This window comes from Motacilla alba, chromosome 3, assembly GCF_015832195.1.
Source record: "Motacilla alba alba isolate MOTALB_02 chromosome 3, Motacilla_alba_V1.0_pri, whole genome shotgun sequence".
Taxonomy (NCBI): Eukaryota; Metazoa; Chordata; class Aves; order Passeriformes; family Motacillidae; genus Motacilla; species Motacilla alba.
In genome coordinates, this window is record NC_052018.1 from 106528174 (window position 1) to 106548192 (window position 20019).

General features: G+C 38.9%; 1 protein-coding gene across 4 annotated transcripts in view; it reads left to right on the forward strand.

The window, feature by feature from the left end:
* The window catches only part of NVL (nuclear VCP like), a 40588-nt gene that overhangs the window by 3164 nt on the left and 17405 nt on the right, over positions 1 to 20019 (forward strand). For 2 of the 4 annotated variants that reach the window (XM_038131589.1, XM_038131590.1), the window contains exons 3-18: positions 71 to 118; positions 209 to 305; positions 1143 to 1197; positions 1730 to 1996; positions 2791 to 2914; positions 3173 to 3249; positions 3532 to 3666; positions 5094 to 5195; positions 7680 to 7797; positions 8281 to 8425; positions 10688 to 10949; positions 13576 to 13794; positions 14787 to 14891; positions 15663 to 15725; positions 16887 to 17006; positions 18066 to 18165. In XM_038131589.1, the coding sequence (XP_037987517.1) occupies positions 1742 to 1996; positions 2791 to 2914; positions 3173 to 3249; positions 3532 to 3666; positions 5094 to 5195; positions 7680 to 7797; positions 8281 to 8425; positions 10688 to 10949; positions 13576 to 13794; positions 14787 to 14891; positions 15663 to 15725; positions 16887 to 17006; positions 18066 to 18165 (1825 nt within the window). In that variant the 5' untranslated portion in view covers positions 71 to 118; positions 209 to 305; positions 1143 to 1197; positions 1730 to 1741. Of the gene's footprint in view, positions 1 to 65; positions 119 to 208; positions 306 to 1142; positions 1198 to 1729; positions 1997 to 2790; positions 2915 to 3172; positions 3250 to 3531; positions 3667 to 5093; positions 5196 to 7679; positions 7798 to 8280; positions 8426 to 10687; positions 10950 to 13575; positions 13795 to 14786; positions 14892 to 15662; positions 15726 to 16886; positions 17007 to 18065; positions 18166 to 20019 lie in introns of all 4 variants that reach the window. The other 2 variants (XR_005256299.1, XM_038131587.1) reach the window with 2 other exon arrangements.

A 20019-nucleotide genomic window follows, 5' to 3' on the forward strand; every position in this document is an offset into this window, starting at 1 on the left:
TGGGAATGACACTGTGTTGAAGAAAAAAACAGTTGGTGTAACCTGTTTATTTTGTTTTTTTCCAGTGTAGATTATGGACGAAGAAAAAGAAATGCCTTTAGAATACAAGTTGCAAAAGGTAGATCTGTTAATACAGTGTCTAAGATGCCTAAATCTTTGATTGTGCTTTGGCTGTTAATTCTTAACATGGTTGAACTTTTCCTTGCAGTGTTTGAAATAATCAGTAATGAAAAAGAGCGTGAAGATTTGGCAGCTTTAGAATCTGAACATGTGGCAAAAAGAGCAAGACAGCAAGAGAAAAATGAGTAAGAAGAATTTTTACTGCTAAATTAATAATGCCATTGCTGTTACCAGTTCTTTAAAGCTTTCTGGGTTTGGTTTATTACATTTTGCTTGCTTTGGTGTTGCAGGTGGATTCCACAGGCTTGTGTTCTTCAGAAGTTACCTGTAGTTATTGGAAACTTTTTTAATGCTGAAGACAAGCAGATATTAGAGCCAATAATGATTTCTCTGTTGTGGGGAACATACAGCCCTGAATTAGTGGACAACCTTATGGCTTCCTTGATAGTTTTCCACATAATGCCCTGTCCCTCATGTGTTTCAGTTCCTTGGTTTTGTTCTTTTTTGGGTGTGAGAGATGCTGGCCGCACCTGAGAGATGAGACTACCAGACAGGCTGTTCAGAGTAAATCACCAGTGGGTGATGAAGATTTCCTGACTCCTAACCCTGTCCATAATCCCATGGAGTGTTGTGTTTTCTCTAACCTGGGATAGATATTAAGGATCTCATGGCAAAGTAGGGCACTGTTGTCAGAAGGATTGGTCTGGTTCAGCAGTGATTTGCTCCTATTTCCCTTGGTGAACTGAGTCATAGTGAGCTACATCACTTTTATAAAGGTCTGTCTTTAAGACGAGTTGGCAGCTTGATCCAACTCATCACACACTTGCAAAGGATGCATTTTTAACTTTTCATACTAGAAGATGGACAGCATGGGAGTCAGGAGTTTCTCTCCAGCATTAGGCTACATACCATGATTATGGGGGACCACATTGTAGAAATCACTTCTGTTTTATTTTACGGATGTCTCACTTGCAGTTCTGCCCTGATAAATTAATAGTTTTTTGTCTTCCTTCCCTGTTAAGCACTAGTGGAAGTGGCACAGATGACTCTGACTATGATGATTATCCAGAAGATCTAGTAAGTTGTATTTTATTGTCATTGTTTGTATTTGTATAACATATTATTCTATGTTGTGAAATTGCACTTGAAGAGTGTGAAAGGGGAGATAAAGTCTAGTCAGAGTTAGCAATTCCAACTGAGAATCTGTGGAGCTGGAAGGAGGTTGTTTCCTGAAGGAAAAAGAGGAACTTGTGGTGGGGAGTCGCTTTTGGGAAGGCACACTGAGAGCCTGAAGGACTTGGCTATCAAATGGGTGAAGTGATTGAAGGAACTGACATCTCCAGCTATTGCCAAAAGAGGTGCCTGCCCGTCAACAGGAATCATTCCAGGGTAAATTGCAAAGGCTGCTGCCCCTTCAGCCAGCACATGCAGGTTTATATCCAGTCCTTTGGTTTGCAGAGGAGTGGGTTGGCAGATACAATGCCTATTTTCTCCAGCAGGGATAATGCTGAATTATGTTTGTGAAATAGTTTTCACTGACCTCTAAATATAAATAATCCAAGTTAAAACCTGTCCTGTATATTTTCTTTACAAATGTGTAAATCTGCAGTCTACAAATCACATGAACAGTTCCCTGCTCAGCTTGTACAAGAAAGGAAATCCTGATTCTGTTCCATCCACTCCGAAAAATGAGCCAGTGGAGACCTCTCCTCGTGTGAGAACAGCACCTCCAACAAGCACCCTCACACCAGAATCCAGAGGTGAAGGACGAATCTCTGATGGTGGCTGGTTCATTGATAAAACTCCTGATGGGAAAGACTTCTTCATTGACCTTTCTGAGGATGGAGAAGGAGAGGAAAAGAAACTGATTTCTGAGGTACTTCGTGTTTCACAAACCCAAGGTGTTCTAGGCAGATGCATGAATAGAATAATTGGCACATTTCAAGCATGTTTGTATAGAAGGTATAAAGTCACCAAGTAATGAGTTTCTTCCAGATTTTTTTGAGGAAAATGTAGTTCTCAGTGTCAAGGAGGCCCAGATTAGTGCCCATACTGTAAGAAAGATGAGTAGAATGTAGCTGTTATTTATTGCATTTGCCAGTGACCAGCCTACCTGGCCTGTGGCTTGCTTAGCCAGTGGTAAAGTCTTAGTGACCCTGGGGAAAACAGGAAACTTCTTTTTATTTCTTTTAGCCTGCAGTAGTCCTTCTCTCACATGCACTCAACTTGTGTTAGCACTGAATAACGTTTTCTTACACCCCCTTGTGACTTACTAGAAATAAATTTTTTTTCCAGTGGAGTAAATACATTTGTGTCGTTGTATTCATGCCCAAATTGGATTCCCCCATGGCATGCAAATAAGTGGTGTCTGATTTTGGTTAGTAGTTTTGAGGAGGTTTGTTTGGTTTTGGTTTGGTTTTTTTTTGCTCATTACTGCATTCTCTTAACAAAAAAAAGTGACTATTGTAATCAACCCATTTAAAAATAAGGCAAATCCTAAGTACAAAAAAGAGTTTCTGTAAAAAGGTGTAAGTTCCTTTCTTGCTTGTCTTCATTTATACAATTTGTGTAAGTTAAGCATCATAGACCCCCATTTTGTTCTTTTAAGTTTTTGCAGAAGTTCACTGACTTGAAAGGTTTTGTGGATATAATTCTGGTTTTATGTCCTAGAAATCAACAGAATTTTCTGTCTTGGAGAGTGAAAGAAAGAAGACAAAGAGCAGAAGAGCAAAAAGGAAAAAAGGAGAATTTCCAGATGTAGATGGAGAAATTGAATCTATGTTACTTAAGAAAGGTGAGAAGTTATTTTTGGTGTGTTACTCCAAAAAAGAGATACTATTAGACCGTGGAATCTGTTACCAGAGAAGTGACCCCAGGCAGTTTTTAAAAGAAATTTAGCCTTAATGTTGTACTAAAATAATATTGCAGTCCTGTGTCTACTGCTAAAATATCATATTATTCTGTGTGCTCAGCTTTTTGTTGAGGCTGAGTATGTTTTGTTCAAAATACAATTTATACCATGGCTAATTTTGTCTCTTCTCCTCCTTAACAGTGAGAAATAAGGGGTCAGAGCTTTACCACCCTTCAGTGAAGTTTGAGGATGTAGGAGGCAATGATGAAACATTAAAGGTTAGTTAAAATTTTATGGTTGGGCTACAGGATGCACTGAATAAAATGTGTCATGAAAAATGGCAGAGAAGAAACATTGCAGAGTTCATGTGCATGGCACTGAGTAAAGCTGCTTATACCAACTGCAACAGCAAGGTTCTTGGTTTTTCTCTAATTAATCCTTCTTTAAGCAGTCATTCAGTTCAGATTGTTAAACAGAGCTTGTTTTATTTTCCCCTGTCTATGAGAACAGCAAATAGTCATTTCTGCAATCTAAATGGAGATTTCTCTTGTTCTTAACAGGAAATATGCAAGATGCTCCTTCACATCCGTCATCCTGAGGTCTACACCCACTTGGGGGTGGTTCCACCTCGGGGCTTTCTTTTGCATGGGCCCCCTGGGTGTGGGAAGACGCTGCTGGCACAGGCAATTGCTGGGGTGAGATGGCTTCACATTTACAGCTTCTTCCTTTTCTGAGTTACATTTAAAGGGAAAGAGAATAATATTCTTTCAGAAGAGTCTAGAGCTTTTCATTTTAGCCATGATTCCTATGATAGTCTGAAATATGTTCGCCTTCCTTTGTTTGAATTCCATCTGAATCTTTACTTGACAGAACCTCATACATAAAGAATCATGGTGACAAGGTTTTATCTGTGATTTAACTGTTTTGAGGCATTCCCAGAACAGAACAATACAGGCACAGTTGTTTTGAGAAGGGTATAGATGAAAGATAATTTTGGCTAAATTTACCATACTGTTTCAAATCTAGATTCAACCTTACTACCTCACATTGATCACATTGATTCTGTTGGCTGTTCAACAGCTGGTTTCTGAATTCCAAAACTGGATCTTGCCTTGCCTCTGTCATACTGATGTTTTCAGAGCACATGACACTACTGGTGTTTAATAGTTTGGGGTGATGGTGAAGCTGCTCTGCTACTATTCTTGCTTTGGATATAAATCTAAGGACTTTTAAGGCTCTCAGTGATAACCATGGACATTTCCTTGGCTTTAATACAGTTGCTCCTTAAATGTTACTGCTTATAACCTTAAATTTAGATGCATTGTAAATGACTGACTTTTGTAGTGCAGATAAAGAGAATATATTTATTCCTGAAATGTTGGTTACACCCTTCTGACATTGTTTCATGTTTTAATTAAGAATGTTTAGATGTTTTCTTTCTAATGCCTTATTGTAAAATGGAACCCTTTGAATAATTTGATGATATTTAATTCTTCAGTAAGTATTTGTATGCTGGAAGGGTACTCCACTTGAGGAAAGAAGCATGTCACAAGTGAAAAACTGAGATTAAATAAATTTAATGACTGCTTCTTAAATATTTTTTTCTTAAATAAGAGATTTCCAGTTGTGCTCTTTTAGTCAAATTATCTTCTTTGAGCACCTTCTTAGGGTCTCTGGTAGCCTTGAGTTGCATAAATCAGGTTTCATGTTCTTTTCTATGTTAAATTAAGGATAGTTTTCTTTTATATGTAATTCCAAGAGCTTCACTACTGTGCTACAGTCTATTAAAATTGCAGTTGTATTTATTTATTTTTAATAGCAGAAAACTTTGAGTGTGAGCTTTGCAAGTGTCATACTGTACAATCCTGCACAGATATTTCTGGAATAGGACTCTGGGAACCAAAACCTCGTGGGGAATACCTTCCACACAGCTAAACAATGCTTTGTTACCCATTTCAAGTTGGAGGATGCTCCTTATATTTTTTAAATATGCCTAAAGCTTTCGTCTTGAGTATGTGATTTGAAGGTTTAAAAGACGTCATATTGAAAAATGTTTGTCCTCAAGGGCAGCCAGCATTTCTTACCTCTGGATATATCATCAAATGTTCCTTGTTTCTTCCAGGAGCTGGAGCTCCCAATGTTGAAGGTGGCAGCAACAGAGATTGTGTCTGGAGTGTCAGGGGAATCTGAGCAGAAACTGAGGGAGCTGTTTGAGCAAGCTGTGGTAAGGCACCCACTGGCAATAGCTCTGTGAATTGTTTGTCTTTTTCTTTGTAAAGATTCATACTTTGTTGCTGTGGTTTGAATTTTGAGTAAGTGTGAGTGAATCTTTATCCTGCTGCACACATGACTTGTGTCCCCTTCTGTGACCAGAATTCCATTGTACTGTCGTGATGTCACAGAGCACAAAGCTTACTGTTCTGAAGCCTGGACAAAAGATGGTTCATCATAGCAATGTAAAGAGAGCAACATAAATAATTTGCAAATTTGGACCTGCTTGGCTCGATATATATTATTAAAAAAAAAGGAAGAGCAATTCATTGTGCTTAAAAAAAATTAAGAGCTGTTCATTGTGCTTTTTTGTGGCAAGGGGTTTTTGCTAGTTTTGTATGGCATGGAATTTGAGTGAATGTGAGAGATTTTAGGCTCTGGCAGTCTAGGCAGAAAGCAGGAACTTTGGAACAAACATGATAAGAGCAGGAGAAAAGTTAAAGTTGAAGGCTTGCTTTTGGATGTAGTAGGAAGCGAAGAGAACGAGACAGGTTGAGATAATTTTAATTTGAAGAAAAGTAGATGTTTCTGGTTTTTAGTATGGGGCTGATGTTTTATTTCATGAGGTCAGTCTCCTGTTCCTGACCTCTGAGAATTTTCCGGTTTTCTGACTTCATTTTGTTTTTCTACTCAACTCCGAATCTGTTTGTAGGTATTTAAAGTATGCCCCTAAACAGGGCAAAAAGGTTGTTTGCAAAGCTGTTTGCTGTGTTTCCTGTTGATACTAAATTTTATTTTTTAGAGAGCCTCGTTAACAAGTTGTTTAGAATAAAATTACATAGGTTGTGGCAAGTTAGAAATTATGTATGTTTTGACGTGTAGTGATCAAGGGGAGGTTTGCTCTAAATTACTGTTACAGAAATAACATCTCTTGCATAAAATATGTCTAAAATAAAATCTCTTGCCTTTCTGATAGTCTCCTACATTCCCTTAAGTTTTCCCACTTAGTTTTCACAGCAGTTTTTGTGCAGGCGGAAAGACAAGCAATAAAGATTCCTCTTTATTTGGGTGCTGTGGAATCTGCTCAGCTTTCCCCCCTCCATCCCAGCGGGAAGGGCAATGACCAGGAGATGGCGCAGCCGCTGCTGGGAACACCCAGCGTGGCGGGGGAACCACGCGGGTTTTTTACCTGGGACTTCTTTGGACCATGATTCCGCTGTTTTCCTTAAGTATCCCTTTGCACTACTAGTGCTGTAAAAAACGCCAATCACTTGTATTTAGTATTTTAAAAGTTTAATAGTAATAAAAGGGTTATAAAAATAGCAATATAATTAGAGTAATAAAATTTGAACACTTGAGATTAGGACAATACAAGACAACAAGAACAAAGAGTTACGGACAGTCCGGGTACCTCTTTCTGGGCAAAATAAGCCCAAAAAAGGACACAGGTTAACAGAGGATTAACCCTTAAAAGCAACAGCCTGTTGCATATTCATACACCTCATACATGATGCATAAATTCCATTCAAACAGAGGATTCTGTCTGGTCAGTGTCAGCTTCTTCCTCTGAATCCTGACAGCATCTTCAGGGCCGAGCAAGGCAGGAAGAAGTTAGTTTCTTCTGATAATGGAGCAATAAATTCTTTTTCTCTGAAAGATTCAGGTGTCCTGTGGCTGCTGTCTCGGTGCGAGTACCTCATTCCTCTCTTTAAAAAAATATCCCACATACATAGTTTCTATTTTAACTATAAACTACATTTGCCATACTATTAAAATGTTAATACAGCACTACTAATAAATACAGCATAATACATATAGTAAATATCTGCGTAGAGCCATATAATATGCACTTTTCACAGTGCTTTTTGGGAGTATTAGTGATCTTACATCTGCTAAGCACTGTTATATTAGTTACACTAATTATTAAACCGTATTGTTGTTGGCTTTTGATAAAGTTAATGGAATTTTAGAGCAGTTGTGGGAGTTTCTCACTGCTCATTTTTACTCTTTGAACGTGGTTGGGCTCTGTAGTAGTGTTGAAGTTCCATGACCACCTACTGCTCCTTTTGTTTCATTCTGTGTGTCAATAATGCTACTCTTGAAATTCCACAGCTGTAAGGTCACTAACAAAACAAACAACAAACCCAACGAGACCTTTCTTGTGTGATTTTAGTTTATGGACTTCAGCAGGCAGTCACAATGGAATATTTAGGGAAAACATAAGGCAACATAGAGGTATATTTAAATTTTAGGCAGTGTTAGAGACTGTCTAAGATTCAAGGTCTCATGCCTTAATTATTCCATAGCTTCAGATCAGTGAAGTTTCATAGTCTGGTGGCTCTCCAGATTGCCAGCAAGAACAATAGAATTGTTCCAGGACTTGATTGTACAGCAGATTTCCAGTAAGAGTTGCAGATCAGAAAACCAGAAACATCTCTTTCTTGCAATACACTCTGTCAGTGTGATTTTGTAATTATGAATCTGCCTTGTTCCTTAGTCCAGTGCTCCTTGTGTCCTGTTCATTGATGAGATCGATGCCATCACCCCAAAGAGAGAGGTCGCATCCAAGGACATGGAGAGGAGGATTGTAGCTCAGTTCCTGACTTGTATGGATGGTGAGTTTCAGGAAGAGCTGTGCTAAAGGCAGATTAGAATTGTCAGGCTCACTGTCTGCTTCCTTTCAGTAGTGACTTGTGCTTCCTTGAGAGGAGATAGTGGCAATAATTTTTCTTGTTTTGACCCAGTTTGCCTGGGTAGTGGTGGGAAGACAATAATGAATCTGAAGGGGTGTTACTACAATATTTTCACAGTGGTCTGTACAGCATTATATAAGCCTGTCTGCTGTATAAACAGAAATAATGGGGGAACCTGCTAAATTTATTAATAATTAATGAATCCGTTAATTTTAAAATTTTTGCTTGATTGTTAAAAATACAAGTTTTAGGTAGTAGAGGCAGAGATGAACAGCAGTTCAGTCTGACTGATTAGTTTATCTCTGCTGACTACTATCATGTGCTGCAGAAACAGAGTGCCACAGATATGGGAACAAAGTTTGGGCAGTGAGTATGTGTACTGACTTCATTCCTTCTTTCCCTTAGACTTGAATAATGTGGCTGCCAATACCCAGGTCCTTGTTATTGGAGCAACAAACAGACCTGACTCCCTGGACCCTGCACTGAGGAGAGCTGGGAGATTTGACAGAGAAATTTGTTTAGGGATCCCAGATGAAGGGGCAAGAGAGAAGTATGTGTTGTGAAGTTAAACTTTCTTTTTGATACATTAATAATTAAGAAAATAACGTGTAAGTTAACATACAAATTAAGGAAAAGTACTTTATTGTGTTTAGTTCTGTTTGTACCTGCACACACCTGTGGGTCAGCACACACTGAAAAGTTGCAGAAGACATTAGGTGAGCAGCTATTTGTCTTGCTAGCTGTGCCTACATTTGGAGTAATTTCCTTTCTTGTGTGCAGATCTGCTTTGAGCATTATGTTAATGGATTTCCTAGTGCCTTAACAGTACAGATGATGGAATCAAATGTATCTTTTCTCATGTTCAGGAAGCTGACATTCTGTCTTTGGTGATACCTATGTAACTATTAAATTAGGAACATAAATTATGAAAAGCCTGTTTGTACCTGGAGCAACAGGCCTGGATTCTTCCATTCCATTCCTCATGGAAATAGACCAGTCTGGCATTAAGCTGGGCTGCAGTCATCCTGTGTTGTGTAACTGTCCCTTTTTACTCCAATGCTCTAGGACTATCAGACTAAGTTAAAAGAAATAAATCAGTTTTTGCATTTTTAATTAAAAAGGAACTGCTACTCATTTCCTCAACAGCAAAAAACACGGGAAGTTAGAAAAACTTGTAGCTTATCTTGGTATGGAAAGGAAAGAAAGGTTAAAGGATAAGTTTCTTATTCTCAAATAATAATATCCCTAAGTTGAAGAGGCAAACACTTCTGCTTGCAGTATTGCCCACTTTGCATTGTCAGCACTCAGGCCATTTTTCCCCCTAGGGTCTTTTAGTTGTTTTTCTCTTCCCTCCCTTCTTCCAGATTTACTGCCCTGTAGTAATTGTGTTCCTCTTGGCCGTGGGCAAGACATGCAGATGGTTAGAGGTAGAACTAATGGGTCACCTGAGGAGAGTTGTGATTCTCTGACAGTTCCTAGGAACATGTTAAAATGATGATATTCCCAGAAATAGCACAGTTTTGAAGGAGAGGAGTTGTGGATGACAGAGCCATCATGGTGTGTAAAGATTGTTCACAGGTTTGAGTGGAGTCACAGGCATTCATATTATTGTTTGTTTGTATTCCTGGAGGTGTAGGCTTACAGGGACTGATGCTTTTCTTTTTTAAATTCTTCCCTCCTCCTGCTTTCTGTTTTGTTTTGTGGAAAGCATGGTGGTGTTGGCTTATTCCTTTATTTTAAATTGGAGTGTTTGCATAGACCTTTACAAGTCCTCACAGAGTGCTGATTTACAGGGTGAGTCTTGCTGAAGGCAAGATTTGAACTGCTGAGTTGTGGTTCTGCAGCCTTAAGGGGCGGAGTGAGATGAGAAAGTGTACCTGGAGATCTTGCTTTACCTGGTGTTTTCTTGTGCAGATTCAGAATGAGCCATTTGTAGTCCTGAACTGTTTACACTTCAACTCAATCTACTAAGTACAGCTCTTGTCAGATAGGTTGAAAAAATCTTGAGGAACAGGCTATTATCCCTAATAAAGATTGAAAGGAGATGATGGAACTTGCTAGTGGGGAGGGAAGCAGATGGAATATATTATAATTTTAAAGTTTTGAAGAGTTTAATCTCTTGGTTTTTTCATAACTTTTCCCTAGTTACATTATTTGATCTAGAAATAATTTGAACTAGTTCTTATTGGAACTAGAAGTGTGTTACTGATCTGGACTTCTTTGGTTTGTGCTGCCTTTTAAAAGTGTTTTCCCAATGAAGTGATGCTTTGCTGTTGTATTTTTGTATTCTGCTTTCAGTGGTCAGGTAAAGACAATGAAGATTAAACCAGAGCTCCTAACACAGTTTGATTTCATTTGCTTCTTGCAGAACAGCTTGTTGTAGATGTTCTCCAATAAATCAATTTCTAAAAAGTGGCATGGAGCAGCCACTGCAGCCTTAGGCTGTTAGGAGTACAAGGTTAAATGTATCAGTGGATAACTCGTGTGCATCTCCGTGGTACACTGAAACCTAGCCTGGCAGTTGTTAATATTAGAGTTGAAAAGTGACCTGTAATACTTAATTCACCAAAATGCCTGGTTGAGGCTGTTGGTTTTTGTTTAAATAGTGACAGGAAGTTTATAGCACAGTTCTGTGGGTTTCAGTGTTGGTTACTTCTTACTTGAGCAAAACCTTCCCATTGTGCTACTTCAGTTCATGTGGACTGAAAGAGACATTAGATGCTGTTTGTTTTCATGTGAAGGGAAAAAAAAAACAAGTAACAGCTTTTTCTCCAGCTTTATATTTTCTTATTTTTTTCCCTTACTTGATTAGAATTCTTCAGACTTTGTGTCGCAAGCTGAAGCTCCCGGAGTCGTTTGAGTTCCGCCATTTGGCGCGGCTGACTCCGGGCTACGTGGGGGCTGATCTGATGGCCCTGTGCCGGGAGGCAGCCATGGGCACAGTCAGCAGGGTCCTGATAACATCTGAGGAGCACAGCACACACTCTGGCGAGAGCAGAGCTGAAGGAAGCCCAGGGATAGGAGCAGACATCCTGGAGGAAGAGGGCATCAACCAACCAGAACTTCCACCTAAGGTATGTGTTCCTTGAAGGGTGTGTTTTTGACATCTGAGGAGTTGAGCTGTTTTAGAGTTATGAAAGTCATTACTCGTAAATTCTCAAACATCCATAGCCAACCTAAATTAAATTTAGATTTAGAAATGGCAGCTTCTAAGGCAGGAGCATAACTGTGGTATTTTCAGGGTCCCCAGGATAAGGAGGAATTGAGAATCTGACTCCATGTTCTTAGAAGGCTAATTTATTATTTTTTGATACTATATTATATTAAAGCATGCTACACTAAACTATACTAAAGAATAGAGAAAGGATACTTACAGAAGGCTTAACAAGAATGATCATGAAAACTTGTGACTCCTTCCAGAGTCCTGACACAGCTGGATGGTGATTGGTCATTAAGTTAAAACAATTCACATGTTGGATAAACAATCTCCAAACCACATTCCAAAGCAGCAAAACACAGGAGAAGCAAGTCAGATAATGATTTTCTTTTTTTCTCTGAGGCTTCTCAGCTTCCCAGGAGAAGAATCCTGGGCAAAGAGGATTTTTCAGAAAATGTGACAGTGACATATGACTCCTAATGACCCATATAATGGGCCTGGAAAAGTGGATCCCAAACCCCAGTCCTCCAAAAAATTATGTTCATGTTTTATACAAGGTGTGGTTTTACCCTGGGATTTTTTGTTTTGTTTGTGCTGTGCTGTTTTGTATTCTAACAGAGCAGGGTTTTACAAAGTGGCTGTATCTCTCTTCAAAAGTGTATTGACTGTAACAGAATTTTCCGAGTATCAGACTTGAACTGAGTATTTTGCACCAGCTGTTTGCTGTGCCCTCACTGAAATGTCTGTGATTATGCCTGGGGCTCTTCCCTGACCTGGCAGAGTTACAGTAAGCCAAAGTCTAGAAGTGTTTATGCAGCCTTTGTTTGCCTTCCAGCGATGTGATTACTTGGGGTAAATCACATGTGGTGTCTAGTACCTGTAGCAGGTGTGAGGAAGAGAGGAGCTGTGAAAGTGCAGCACAGCTGGATCTCTGTTGCAGAAAATAGTATTTCAAGTGCCAGACTTATTCTCTGGCCTAAGTAACATGAAGGTTAGTGAAGCAGAACAACTTTATATAGAAATCCTTGGTCCTACCTTCATTATGTGCAGGCCTCCTAAAGATTTGTCTGGAGATAAGTGGGCTTAAATGCACTTTGTGCTCAGGTTCTGTTTTCAGGAGGGCTGTCAGAGAGCAGCGTTGCTGTGATGACAAGAATCAGTATAAAAAGCTGTAGTAAGCCTTTGTATTAGTGTAACATAAGCATGGTGCTTCTACCTCCCAGTGCTTCCTGGGGCCTGCTGTAGCCAGAAGAAAGTGGGGAGGGGCAGGTAGTTGCTGCTTTTATCAACATCACCATGATCAAAGGGGTCATTGAGAATGAGGAAGTCTAATCCTAACAAAGCCATGTTTTGATAGCTGGCAGGAGGTTGACATAGTCTAATACAGGGTATTGTCATTAAAACCCTTGTATTATGTTTATAATGGAAAAATAAACATACAAAACCTTTAAAAATCGTTCACACAATTCAAGTAAACAAACCCAGTGGTCTTGGCTATCTCAGAGCTTCTCTCAATGGCTCTGTTGAGAGGAGGAGGGAGGACTTAAAAGGAAAATCAGGCATTCTAACCACTTGTATTTCTTTGTGGTCAGTTGTAGAGCTATCCTAGCTGGAATTGATAGGAAGTGATACTTTTTCTTTCTACTCCTGTAGCAAAAATGTTGAAACTTTAACAGAGTTTTTACATTTATTTTTTTTCTCCCTCTATTTTATAATGAAAATCCTGAAACAGTTCTATTTGTAGTGCAATGGCAGTTTGCTTTGATACTGCCTTTCAGTATTAGAATGGGGATGCATTTATGTTATGAAGAACCAAAGTTCTTTGATGGAATATTTTCTCAATTCCCAATATGGAGCTGATTGGAGAAATTGGAATGTACCTGCCTTGGTCACTGTGGTCTGCAACTTGGGGCAGTGCAGAAAAGATATTACCCTGCATCTCTGTCCTGTTTGCCCAAACTTTATCAGGGCCTGATTGCAGAACCAGGCTGAGGAAATGGTGTTAAAATTTGATGGTGTTAAATCCAAGTGTATGTTCTACAAGCGTGCTAAGAGTTTTAACAGTTTCTACAGAACTGAATATTCTGCAAATTGTTGGGATTGTGCTGTCCAGCAGTTTTTCACTTTCTCTTGAAAGCAGTTTCTTGTTAAAAGCAGAATTAATACATATAAATAATACATATTTTGGAAATTTCAGCATGGAAATACCTTTCTCCTAGTCAATGTGGGAGAAGCAGTAGGAAGGCAAAAAACCATGTATTTTGCCTTCCAGCAACTGGAAGGCAAAATAGATGTGCTAGCTCATTTTCTGTAGCATCTAAATCAAGATTTTAAGCTCAGCTCAGTGCCTTCAGACCTGTTAAATGTATACGGAGCTTCCCTGAAACATTTTTATCATTTATAGTAATTTACATATTTTTTGTGCATTGTATATAATAATGTGATTGATAGTTGAAGTGTGGCTTTGAGAAAGCCCTTAAGATAGTTCTGGAAGTCTAACCCAGTTGCATAATCTTTTTCTCTCCTTTTCCGTGTACATTAAGGATGAATTGCAGAGACTTTTGGATTTGCTGAAGGAGCAAGCCCCCTTGCCAGAGGAGCAGCTGCAGAAGCTGTGCATTGAGATGAATGATTTTATTGTTGCACTGTCATCAGTGCAGCCCTCTGCCAAGAGAGAAGGCTTTGTCACAATCCCTGATGTGACATGGGCAGACATTGGAGCCCTGGAGGATATTCGGGAGGAGCTGACTATGGCAATATTGGTATGTCCTAACCTTCCTTCCAAAGATCTTTTGCACTCCCCAATATGCAGGAAATAAAACTGTTTCTTTTCAGTATTTATTTAAGGTATAGGGGTATTTTGCAGTTATTGTATTTGCAGGGATCCCTGTGGCAGGAAGGAATGATGAATCTGATTCCATGTTCTCAGAAGGCTAATTTATTATTTTATGATACTAGAATATATTAAAGAATACTAAACTAAACTATACTAAAGAATAGAGAAAGGATACTTACAGAATGATAACAAGATAATAATGAAAACTCGTGACTCTTTCCAGAGCCCTGACACAGCTTGGCCCCAGTTGGCCACTGAGTGAAAACAATTCACATGAATCCAATGAAACAATCTCCAAACACATTCCACATGTGAACACAACACAGGAGAAGCAAATGAGATATGAATTTGTTCTCCTTTTTCTCTGAGGCTTCTCAGCTTCCCAGAAGGAAAAATCCTGGGCAAAGGAATTTTTCAGAAAATATGACTGTGACACCATATCTTTATTTAAAACAGTCAAGCTTGTGTAATTTACTTCAGAATTTGTTTCAAGTCTGGTGTTTGTATTTAATATTTTGCTTTTTGTATTCATGCTTTCAGTGTGTCTGTGTTGCTCAATCTTTAAGTATTCTAGAAGTTGTGTACCAATAACCTTGGTTATGCAACTACCACACAAAGAACTGGGGACTACTTAGCTGGAAGCTTAGCAATCTTGCTGCCAATCAGAGGAAACTTAACATTAACACCTTTAGGTAACTTTGGTGAATAAAATCTTTGCCTCTGAATGAGGATATTTTTCCCATTTAGGGGTAATTAGCAGTGCAAGATACTAAGGAGCTGATTGAATATTTATTATTTTAGTTTGTAAAAAATTGGAATAAAGAACTTGCCATGAATGATTTTTCATCCAGCTGTGACTAAAATGAAAAATTGCATGTTTTCTTTATGCCAGAGATAATTATGATAATTTCTTTTTAGGCACCTGTGAGAAACCCAGAGCAGTTCAAAGCCCTGGGCCTGACTACTCCGGCTGGTGTCCTGCTTGCAGGGCCTCCAGGGTGTGGCAAAACACTGTTAGCTAAGGTAATGCATTTTCTAAACATCATTACAAGCATGGAGAATCCTCTTGAAATGGATGTTTTTGTGGGATGAGTCTGGGTCATAGTGCAAGCAGTTGGCCTTTTGCACCACATTTCATCAGAAATCTAAATTTAGGCCTTTGTGCTCAAGTGACTTGATTTTTCTTGCATAAAGTTACAACTTTGCTTGAGTGGAGTGGGAATTCCAGCAAATTTGAAGGAATGACGTTGATTAAGGAAGAAGTAGCAAAGATGAGAAGAAACTCTGTTGGATAACCACTCTATGGAATATTTTACTACACATTAAATTAGGTGTTTTGGAGTACTCTGCAACTCTTACTTGAAAATACTTCTGTTTTGCTTCTAGAGCATTTCAGTTCTTCCCACATCTCCACGCAAATGCAGAAAATTGTGCAAATTTCAGCTTGTTTCTCATTTTGTCTTCAGGTGCTCTTATGGAGTTGAGTATCTCTCTAACTCCCATAGTTATTGGACATTCTTCAGCCGGTGTGGGGGGTGGGGTGTGAATCTGGAACTGTCTGATCAGAGAGAGACAATGCATTGCTAAATTCCCTGCTCCCCTCCCACTCCTAATGGCATATAATTATACTATGTACTGTTTTCTATATTTTGCAAACAGTTGCTAACTCTATGTTCCTCCCCTTGTATTTGTTTATTACTCCATAGGCAGAACCCAAGCAGACATGATAAATGTGTGTTTTGTATCTATATTTATATCTTTATTTATATCTATCTGACTTTACCTTTTCTACAGGCTGTGGCAAACGAGTCTGGACTGAACTTTATATCTGTGAAAGGTCCTGAGCTGCTAAATATGGTACGTGCTAGTCATGGGGCTTTTGTTATTTATGGAATTCTTGTCCAAAATGTGGGGCAAGCAAAATTCCTGATAATTACACAACTGCTAGTGGTGCAGCTGAAATTGCCTTATTTAACCTCTCCTTAAAGTTTTGAGCAGTGAAGTTGTTCATGTGAAAAGAAAAAAGTCACATGTGTAGCTTAAATATTTATCTTAGTTTAAATTACGTGGCAGGAAACCCTTCTTGACTTGAAGTAGGGTTTCTAAATGACCAACTACACACATCACTGCTTTTCTATAGCATGGAGGTTTTAAATGTCAACAGATAAAAGTGCTGCAGTTCAAATTTTCAAAGCACTGGACTTGAGAAGTGCTGTGATGTAACTTCAGTCCCTTTCAAAGTCAAGAGAATGTGTTGAGCTGAGCAAGGTGGCTGCAGCTCCCAAGTGGTGAGGCCGTTATCAGTAATGTGGAAGCTGAAACCCCCATACTGGATTTGATTGATCTCTTCCAAATGTTTTTATATGTCTGCTTCAATTACTGATACAGGCAGGAAATACAGCACTTAAGTTAATGAGGAGCCCAACTTCCTTGTGGAATGCAGAGAAAATGGTTGGCTGTGGTTCAGAGACTGTGTTAACATATAAATTGAATCAAAACGTGTTTGTTTGGAAAAAATTAAGTCTTTGCATTTACGACTTCATAGCTTCTGTTTCTACATTTCAGCATTCAAAGTGAAATTCTGGCTGACTTTTCAGTTCCCTACCACCAAGCCCCTGTCTTCGGGCAACAACTCTATGAACTTTGGATGTTCATTGTGTTCACATTGCTCACTGGGTTTGTTTATGAACGGCTGAACAACAGGGTCCTTAATTAGACTTACTTGTTAATTCTCATCACCAAAATGTCAAGACACAGTTCTTGCCCAGAAAAAAGGAATTATTTTAAACTCTGAATGTACTGCAAATTGTCAGAAGTCAACTAGTGACAGTTCCTGTGTAAATCATGATCAGTAAGGAAACAGAAACAAGAGACTGTTGTCAGAAAAAAAACAAATTACTAGATTGCAATTCTCCCTTGCCAAGTACCTTAAATAGTGTTTAAAACTATTACTTTTTTTTCCCAAGCAAAATCTTCGTGTCTTACACTGTTTCAATATTGTTTCTCTTGCTTTTTCAGTACGTGGGTGAAAGTGAGCGTGCGGTACGTCAGGTGTTCCAGCGGGCCAGGAACTCAGCCCCCTGTGTGATTTTCTTTGATGAAGTTGATGCTTTGTGCCCTCGGAGGTCTGACCGTGAAGTGAGTGTGCCTTGAGATATCTCCACAAATAAATACTCTCAGTTACAGCTTTTGGGACATTGCAGGCAACAGAAGTACCCAGAAGAGTATTTATTTCCCAAGAAAGGCAATCCACTATGCTTTTATTTGAGGCAAATATGTTGGTCAAGTTTTATAAAGCTTAACGCTTTTTTTCATATGCATATATGAAAAAAAAATCCATAGAAATTCAGGTTAAGCTGTAGCCACATTTCTCTTCACAGAGAAAAGCAAGGCACAATTCTTCCCGAGAATATTTCTGGGTTTCACATTCTCTGAACCTCAGAGAAAGGAAAAACAATTCTTAGAATGCAATATGGAGATTGTTTACCCAGAGTGATGGTGTTTTGTTTCCTTGGCCTATCAGGGCCAAGTGTGTGTGTGTGTGTCAGCTGACAGCCATGAGGTGCTGTGCAGTTGAGTGCTTGGCAGATTCAGTTTAGATCTAATGTAATATAGTGTAATATAACATAGAATAATATAGTATAATAAAGTAATTAATTAGCCTTCTGATAAGAAGGAGTCAGATGCATCATTTCTCTCCTCCTCATCGGGGGCAAAAATATCATCAGTATTTTTAGGTTTATAGGATGTCACTGCTATGGAATTACTGTTTATCTCTCAGTAGCTCACCTGCTTAAAATGTTGTTTCAGAGGTTTCAATATTTAAAAACTCTTTTCCCTCAGGGAACTGAACATTGAGAAATTTTGTGTCTTGTTGAGGTAGATATCAGAATGACTGGTACAAATATTTATATGTACTCTTTTAAGTGAATCCTTTAGTTTTGATGGGAAAGAAAAGGTTTGCCACGAGTTAAAATATGTGGGAAGTGTGTAGATAACATGAATTTGGGATTGAGATGTACTAAGAGTATGAGAGAAGGAATCCACAATGCAGCTCCATTGGAAGTGTGAAAAAGAAATTTTTTATTTGATTACTATTTCAGTGCAGGGAGTTAGTAGATCTTTTGTTGCTTTTACCTTGAAATATTCACATTCCCAGTGTTTCTTGGATTTGTTGACAAATTTCTCCTTCCAAAGTCAGGAGCCAGTGTGCGGGTGGTGAACCAGCTCCTCACCGAGATGGATGGGCTGCAGAATCGACAGCAGGTTTTCATTATGGCTGCCACAAACAGGCCAGGTAAGGACCCAGAAGTCAGAAACGAGAAATCAGACGTCCTTGCTTCTCTTTTAACAAAGTCATGTGATCCTAAATATTTGAATTCTGCAACTAAGCCTGTTCTGTACTTAAAATTACAGTGTCTGCTCAAATCCAAAGCTTTTCTAATCAGTTAATCATGCTCATGTGGTATTGTGAGATAAAGCAATCTCTTGAAAATGTGTCTTACTTAGCACCTGGTATAATTGCTGTTAAAATGCTTTGAAAGACCTTTGGCTGCTGTGGTTTATCTCCTTGCAATGTAGAAGCAGAAGAGAGACCTAATATTTTTTTCTTTTTTACTGCTTAAATTGATTTTCTATCCAAAGCAGCTTTATAGTTTTCTGGTATTTTGGTTTTTTTTTTTTTTTTGCCTTAAGATGTGTGTCTCATGTTAAGTCATTTTTCCATTTGCTTATCTTTTGCTTCCTGGGCTCTGTGTTCCACACTAGACTCTGTTTGTTACTCTTCTGTTGCTTCATGTCCAGCTTGGATATTAGCAGCTGTCTTTGCTCCCTCACTGGCTCTTCAGTTTTTGGCAGCTCTTGCCATTCCAGCAGCATCTCCTCAGTTAATAAGCTGAACACTGATGTCTGCTTTACAAACATCGTGTGTTTCACAGGCAACTTTCTATCTCTGTTTTTGGGTTTGTTTTGTATTATGGAGAAGTCTTGTGTTTTATACATCGTAAGAAACTTGTCTTTCCTGAATTTGAATTCCATGTAGAAGCTGTGGCTTGTAGATAAAGGAATTTGTTGTCAGTTTAGGAAGAAACAGGCATGAATGTGTTGCACTTCCTTGGTTATGATTATTTTTCTGAATATTGCAAGTGAAATGAAATAGAGGGTTACCAGTATGTCTTGGTAAAACCACACTGGTGTGGATAGCACAGTTCTGGAATGAACCTTTGCACCTAGAACAGGTATTTGGCAAATTCCTACTTATAGTGAGACGCAGTTATTTCTTACCTGCATGTATTAAGTAAGGACAAGATGTAGTTTTGCTGAGAAAGGGCTTAACAAGAAAAATAGTAGCATGGCTATTTTGGACGTAATTTGGGAGGTGCAAAAGTTAAAATACTTGATATTGCTTTTGTTCTATAAATTAAGGAAAATTTGGTCTGAAATCATCTATAATAGGCAACTGTTAGGTGGGTTGGTTTGTTTTTTTTCCAATGGTCAAAAGCTTCAAATATTTGTAGGAAGATCTTCCTGTGTCTCTAATTCTTTGCACCATGACAGACTTCCAAGCCTTCCACGTGGTGAAGTATGAGCAGTAGGGGCTTAAACCTCTACCTGCTTGTACAAATTCTTTGACTTGAAGTGGCAGGTTTTCCTGGCCTGAGCTTGCTGATCCTGAGCTATCTAATGCAATGCAGAATAGAAAATAAGGTTATGCTGTGTATAGATGCAGTGGGATGTACCAAGAGTGTTGGTGGGAGTGTCATCAAGTTGCCTTAGCAAAGAGATTTCTCCCTAAATTAGTTGTGCTATTGCAAGTGTTTGTATCAAGCAGCCCTATTTGGAAGTGTTTCATAAGGGCTTCATATCTAATTACTGACTTGTCATTATCTCTGGCTGGTAGCTGGGGCTGGGAATTCCAGCCCTTTGGAAGTGAGGACACATCCAGCTGTACTTCCTGCAGTGCCTCCTCAGCTGGTTGGGCAGGGGGCCAGTCCTTTTTTGGGCTGCTCTCTGTCACTGTTCTGAGCCAAGGATTCCTCTGCGCAAGCACTCCAGCAGCTTCACCAGGGCCAGTTTAGGGTAAATATTGCTCAGATGTTCATTTCAAAATATAAATATTTATGTGTGGCAGGTTTGTCCTAATTCCTTGATT